The sequence below is a fragment of the Melospiza melodia genome, chromosome 12, assembly GCF_035770615.1.
Source record: "Melospiza melodia melodia isolate bMelMel2 chromosome 12, bMelMel2.pri, whole genome shotgun sequence".
NCBI lineage: Eukaryota > Metazoa > Chordata > Aves > Passeriformes > Passerellidae > Melospiza > Melospiza melodia.
In genome coordinates, this window is record NC_086205.1 from 18,775,703 (window position 1) to 18,782,336 (window position 6,634).

Here is a 6,634-nt window from a genome sequence, read left to right on the forward strand (position 1 = left end):
TTTATTAAAATAGCCTGCAATTATTTAACACTTATTTACCAACTACTTCATTTTATCAAAAAAACCAAAAACTTTTCTCTTTTTCTTTCTTTCTTTCTTTCTTTCTTTCTTTCTTTCTTTCTTTCTTTCTTTCTTTCTTTCTTTCTTTCTTTCTTTCTTTCTTTCTTTCTTTCTTTCTTTCTTTCTTTCTTTCTTTCTTTCTTTCTTTCTTTCTTTCTTTCTTTCTTTCTTTCTTTCTTTCTTTCTTTCTTTCTTTCTTTCTTTCTTTCTTTCTTTCTTTCTTTCTTTCTTTCTTTCTTTCTTTCTTTCTTTCTTTCTTTCTCTCTCTCTCTTTCTTTCTTTCTTTCTTTCTCTCTTTTTTTCTTTCTCTCTTTTTTTCTTTCTCTCTTTTTTTCTTTTCTTTTTCTTCTTTTCCTTTTCCTTTTCCTTTTCCTTTTCCTTTTCCTTTTCCTTTTCCTTTTCCTTTTCCTTTTCCTTTTCCTTTTCCTTTTCCTTTTCCTTTTCCAATACAAATGATACCCCGCGCTGCAGGTACACGCACACAGCCCAGCCCCGCAGCCCCGCAGCCGTGCCCGGGCGGCGCCGCGCGGGGCGGGCGGCGGAAGCGGCGGCAGCGGCGGAAGCGCCGCGGTTGTCCCGGTAACCAACGCCGGGGCCTGCGGGGCCATGGGCGAGCTGGGCCCGGACGAGGGGGCCGAGGGGGCCGAGAACACGTACAGCCTGCGGCCCGACCTCCAGCACCGGTGAGGCCGCCGGGGAAAGAGGGGCCAGCACGATGGGGAGCTTTGGACTGGGGCGGGTGGGCCCCAGGGGAATGTGGAGCTGCGGTGGGAATGGCGGGGGGGCGTCCCTGGGCGTGAGGCGGTGCGGGTGTGGGGAACGGGGAGCACCGAGGGCTTGGCGGGCACCGGGCTCCCACACCAGCGTTACACCCACTGGAGTGGGGGGTGCTGCTGGAGGGGCAACGTCCAGTGCGGCTGGTTTCACCCCTGCCGATAGGTGTTTGGCTTTTGGCAATATCTCCGTTTTAGTGGAGCTTTTTTTTTCATCTATAATTTTTCTCTAATACATGAAAGCTATATTTTCCGAGGAGTGGCACTGTGTGTGTTTCTACACATTGTGTGCGAACTTTTCCACTTCTTTTTTTTTTTCTTTTTTTTTTTTTTTACTTTTTGTTGCCATGATAGATTTAAGTCCTCCACAGTAAAAGAATGCATCCGTGCGATACTGAAGGAGAGGCTGGCCGATGTACAGTACAAACCAGAAGAAATGGCTGAACTTACAAAGTCGTTATCAGACACAATAAAAGACAGACTGAAAGGTAAGGAGGTCTGCTGGGGCTGTAATTTCTTTTCTTGCCATGTCCTCTCCATTTTGACAAGATCTCACTTTCTTCTTTTATTCTTGAAATGTATTCCTTCCCCGTTGACTGACTCGAGTCTGCTGGTATGAAGCAGTCTGTCCTATATATATGCATTCCTTGCCTGCAGAACTGGAGATCTAATTCAAGCAGACAAGATTTGTTTTCGTATAACTTGGCAGGTGTGTGATGTCAGACTTGGAGGGTCTGCAGGGGAAAAGAAGCTGCATTAGAGAGAAGAAAGAAGTGATGTTTCACTGCCTTTTGATTCCATAAACAGAACCATTCCTGCTCTTTTTCTGCTGTGAGTTAGATCAGAGCTGGAATAGCAGTGGAGATCAGAACAAGGCTCAGGGGGCACAGGGAAGGTGGGAGGGAGGAGCAGTCAGCCAAGGAGGGGTGTGACTACAGCCTCACAGCTCTGGAAAAAGGTTGTGCTGCTGCACAGGATGCCCTCCAGCATTTTCGAGTTCAAGAAGAAAAGTGCAGGCACCAGCAGGTGTTTCCTGAGTTTTGTGCCGGAATAAATATGTGGATGTGTGTGCTGGCATGGACACTTTTGTCCCGTTCTTCCTGGGGACACGCTGGTGCTCCACCTGCTGGGCTGGCCTGCCGTGGTGGCAGGAGCCGTGCATTTGTGCTTCTCCCAGAACTACACATCTGCTTCAGAGCCAGCAGCAGCAGCAGCAGCTGTACTCCCTGCACGCGTTCACGCTGAGCTCCTCTGCACGGGGCTTGGCTTCAGTCATGTGCAACCACAGTGGCAGCAGCCTGAAGCTAGGCTGGCCCGGGGTGGCCACTCTTATCAGCTGGCATCTCTGATAAGCATTGACTGTTGGATGTTAGCAGAGCCAGCATGCTGCATTCAGTCCTCCAGTGGAAACGGTGCTGGAGTCGTCCCGGGACACTGCTTTGTTGAAGACAGGCATTGGGATCTATATTTGATTTCAAACATGCCTGTTCTGATTTGGCTTCTGGAACATTGCCATGGCCTGATTAGATCTGGCCTGTGCCCCAGAGGTACTTTTTACTGTTGTGAAACAATAGCACATCTCTGAAGGCGCAAAAATAACACAGCTATTATGTGGCCTTTTATACCACTCGGGAGCAAAGGAAACACCTGTGTGGCAGAAGAATCTCACAATACCTTTGCATCAAACAGTTTTAAAATAAGGCAGTTTTTTTCAAATTGCATTTTGTCCGCCAGCAGCCTTATTTATGTTCTTTCCATGTGGCCAGTTCTTGAAAGTTGTCAAAGCAGAATGCTGACCCACAGTGTATCTGCTCAGGGGTGTCCAGTGCCTTAAGATGCAGCTTCTGATGGATGCCAACTACTCTGTTCACCCTTCAACTCCAGCAAAACCATGGTACTCCATACTAGGAAAATGAAGCTTTGCAAGGCAGTCTGTCCACTTGGCTGCTTGCATAGGCTTGTACAGCCACTTGCTTTGTAGCCAGAAATCTTTAGCTTTCAGGGTCGTGTCTTGGGCTCATATTTTTAAAAAGTTATTGCTCTCACTATTATTTTTTTCTCTCTCCAGAGGAGGGATTTGACAGGTACAAGATGGTGGTGCAGGTTGTCATTGGAGAGCAGAGAGGAGAAGGAGTGAAGTAAGTTTTGCATCTTCTAATTGTATTTCTAGCATGTTTTCTGGGTTTAGGTGTAGTTTTTTCCTTTGGAAGCTGCTTCCAATTTCCCTTGCTACAAAGATCTGTCTGCAGATGATAAAGTGTAAATCACTTTCTTTTCTCTTTTAGTGGCAACTTGAGTGCTTAGGTTGTGACTGGTTGAATTAGCCAGTGATAATTGGCTCTATAGTGGTTCTTAGCAAGCTGAAATGCTGAAAATCATTTTTGAGGAGTGTGGTAGAAGCCTTTTGTGTTGTATTCATGATGAATTAGGGTACATCCCCCATCCATTCCTAAGGCCCTGCTGGAGCACAAAAGCCATGGTAACTCACTTCTGTCTAAAGCCAGAAAGCTTCCATAAGCACTTCATTTACATTTTTCAGAAGTTTCAGTTTCTATAATCCCACTGCAATACTGCCATGGGAACCAAGCCTAGATTCCCATGTGGGTGCTGAGCACTTGCAGTCAGCTCCAGATGCCTGCAGTCAGATGAAAGAATTCCTCTTGGCTGCAATAGTGGGCTGTAGCTTTCCATTACTCATGGGTAGGGAGAAAACAAAAGGGAACAGCGCACAAGGTTTATGTGCTTTATCTGCTGGGCTTATCTTTATTATTGTGCCTGATACTCCAGCAGAAAATAAGTGCAGCAGAGCTGTAATCAGAGCTGCTGCCTTCCTGTTCTGGAGGTCAGAGAGGAATATCTGTACCTGCTGTTCTGGCTTTTGTCAGGAATGTCTGTCTGCAGGCAGGCTGCTCCACAAGCACTGTGCCAGGGTGAACAGTTCAGTGTTCAGGTGGTCTGATCAGAAATGTGAACTCCAGCCACACAGGCTGACAGAGCAGTTGGGGAAATTTTCCAGTTTGTGACAGACAGGAAGCAAGATTGAAACACAATCACTGACATCCTTAATGCAAAATACACCTTAGTGCAGTCACTCATACATGATGGGACTGTGCCCCTAAAGGAATCCTGTCAGCTGAGGCTCACTGGGGCAGGCAGGGAGTGGGAGCCTTGAAGCAGAGACAAGGGAATGTCAGTGTCACTAGACAAGGCAGCCGCAAGATCTCCCATGCAATATCCTGTTATGGTCTGGTTGTTTGTGCTCAGGATAGGGCTTGGGTGTAGAAGTCCATCAGGATAGTCAGGGAGCAGAGGGTATAGATATGAAAAGACTTGAAGAGGTCGTGGTCTCGTAGCATGGCATCTGCCAAGGAATACGATAGCTCCCTATAAATAAATTGGGAGTATGTGCCATGAGGGTGCAGGAGGTGAAGGACAAGAACAAATAAGCTAAATTAGCCACTGATATGCATCGGCCAGAAGTCAAAGATTCTTAAGCACCACAGCAATGAGATTTCAAGTCCTGCAGCACAGTGGAAGTGGCAAGGTTGAGAGCTGATGAGTTTGAAGGTGGAGCACATACAGAGGGGATTACAGCATGTGGTAGAATTCAGCAGTAGAAAACCAGGCTTGGGATTCAGGAGCATACTTCCCAATCCCATTACCTTTAAAGCAAGCTCAGTTTTGTTTTCAAGGGAAGTATCTGTGATCACTTAGGTCAATACACATGAACTCTGGGTAATGTCCCTGTCTGGCTCCTTTGTCTAGCATGGCTGCACGATGTTTCTGGGACGCTGACACTGACAGCTGTGCTCACGACGTGTTCATGAACGTAAGTATGGGCTGGATTCTCATGGCAAGTGCAAGGCTACTTGCTTTTGTATGAGAGGCAGAGTGACCTTAAATACGAAGCAGAAAAGAAACAACTGCTAGAAGGAAGGAATCAAGATTATTGAAACAGCCTGATTTACATGCTTGTTCACAAAACATACTTAACTTTAACAGCCAACATAGTTAAAGTTCTCCCCTGAGTAGGTGACACAGTACAAAAGTCATTGTAGTCACACCATTTACTGGTGGGGAGAGAAAGCACAAGAAATTAAGAATTTTCTTACATACTTTGCTGAACTGCAGTCGTGGAGCATGGCTGAAATCCAGGACTGTGCCAAAGTCAAGGTTTTACTTTATTATTATTTTATTTTAAACTGACACCTAGATACCTGTGGGTGTGTGGATGGAGGAAATTGAGGCAATTCTGGCATTCAGATGCACTCACCTGGGTTACACCACAAGTGAGGTGAATAAGAAACTTAAATAAAAGACAGAAAATTGCTATATTTTACCATACAGTTATGATCTGGTCTAAATGTTCCCCGATGTTTGCCTGTTCCACTAGACTAGCAAAAGGCTTGCCTTGACTAACACAGAGCTTTTCTCTGTTTTCCCCAGGACAGTCTGTTTTGTGTGGTGGCTGCATTCGGCTGCTTCTACTACTGATGGTGACAAACATTGCACAGAAGGATGGACAATGGGGAGAATGCTTTGGAGTATTTTTTATTTAAGTGTACAAAAGCATCATACTCTTCCTTGAGTACATAACACAATTAACTGCTCTACAAAGCACGTCCTACACCTGTGCTACACACTACAACATTCCCTCTTCCTTGTGGATATTTATATAGCTTTAAGCACAATATTAATATTACTATTATTATTATGATGTCCTTTATTTAAATGGCCCTTTGTTTTTGATATAGTGTTGGTTTTGCCCTAAAAGTGTATTGCCAATAGCCATTGCTTCTAAGGCAAACTCAACTTTTGTCTCGAAAGGGTTCTGTTACTTTTATTTTTTATGAAATTAATGCAATATTTATAAGAAAAAAAAATAATAAATCTATGTATTTAATATTTCTTCTCTTGTGGTATTTTCTTCCACTCTACAAGATGCACTATCCTGGATAGCTTGTCTGCATTTCTTAGGTGAGCATTTTGACAATTCTTTGTAAATTAATCCACAAAGCTGATCTCTGATTCTGGTTATCCAGATTTGTTCCTATGACTCCCACAACAATTGGGCTATGAATCTCAGCTGTGTCACATGAGATGGTATTAATTGATGGAAAGTCGAGGTATTTAGGACATTAGGTCAGGCCAGCAGCCCACACACCCCGTGACTGCCAGAACTCCTCCCTGCAGTAAGTGCTCCTTGGTTTGGTGCAATTTGGCACCCCTGGATGCTGTGAATGATCACTGCTCCTCAGGCTCTTCAGCAGATACTGCAGTGATTTCCCAATCTCTCTATAATCGTTTTGGAATATGAGGGTGGATGTTTGGAGACCAGCTTTGCTAGGACTCCAGCCTCAGAAAGGCTGCAGTAGATCTGCAGAAGAATGCTAAATCTTCTCGTCTCCCCAAAAGTTGGAAGACCAAGTGGGTTGCTGAGACAGTGGGTGCCAAGAGAGTACATCTTAGTGTGCCCATTGGAAGATGGGATGCTCTGTGGTGATGCCTGTACTCTCTCTGCTGACAGGGCAAGCAGAGCTGAACCATGGGATGAACAGCTTTCAGAGTGCCAAAGTGGGGTGAGGTGAGCTCTGAATCCCACCCTCACCAACTGTTACAGCAGAACACACCCTCCCCATGCAGCTCTTGGAAGCCGGGGATGTAAAAAATAACAACGCATCTTCTGGAATCCTTTCAGTGTGCTGGAGGCAGCACACTGCTGCTTCTCTATTGTATTAGTTTGAAATATTTTGGTTATGAGTCTTCCTCTCCTTTTCCTCTGGTGGGAAATGAAGGGTAGA

The 6,634-nt window shown here is 45.1% G+C and overlaps 1 protein-coding gene across 1 annotated transcript; it reads left to right on the plus strand.

Moving 5' to 3' along the window:
• Nucleotides 1-651: 651 nt before the first annotated feature.
• On the plus strand, nucleotides 652-5,736 carry DYNLT2B (dynein light chain Tctex-type 2B). Its single transcript, XM_063167050.1, has 5 exons — nucleotides 652-743; nucleotides 1,188-1,321; nucleotides 2,902-2,971; nucleotides 4,599-4,662; nucleotides 5,280-5,736. Exons 1-5 carry the CDS (start codon nucleotides 667-669, stop codon nucleotides 5,325-5,327), a joined length of 393 nt encoding a protein of 130 aa, XP_063023120.1. The 5' UTR covers nucleotides 652-666; the 3' UTR covers nucleotides 5,328-5,736.
• The last annotated feature ends 898 nt before the right edge of the window (nucleotides 5,737-6,634 follow it).

Coding starts and splice junctions, on each gene's coding strand:
- DYNLT2B (XM_063167050.1), top strand. CDS start 667: ATGGGCGAGCTGGGCCCGGACGAGGGGGCCGAGGGGGCCGAGAACACG. Junction 744..1,187: donor CGGCCCGACCTCCAGCACCG/GTGAGGCCGCCG, acceptor TTGCCATGATAG/ATTTAAGTCCTCCACAGTAA. Junction 2,972..4,598: donor CAGAGAGGAGAAGGAGTGAA/GTAAGTTTTGCA, acceptor TCCTTTGTCTAG/CATGGCTGCACGATGTTTCT.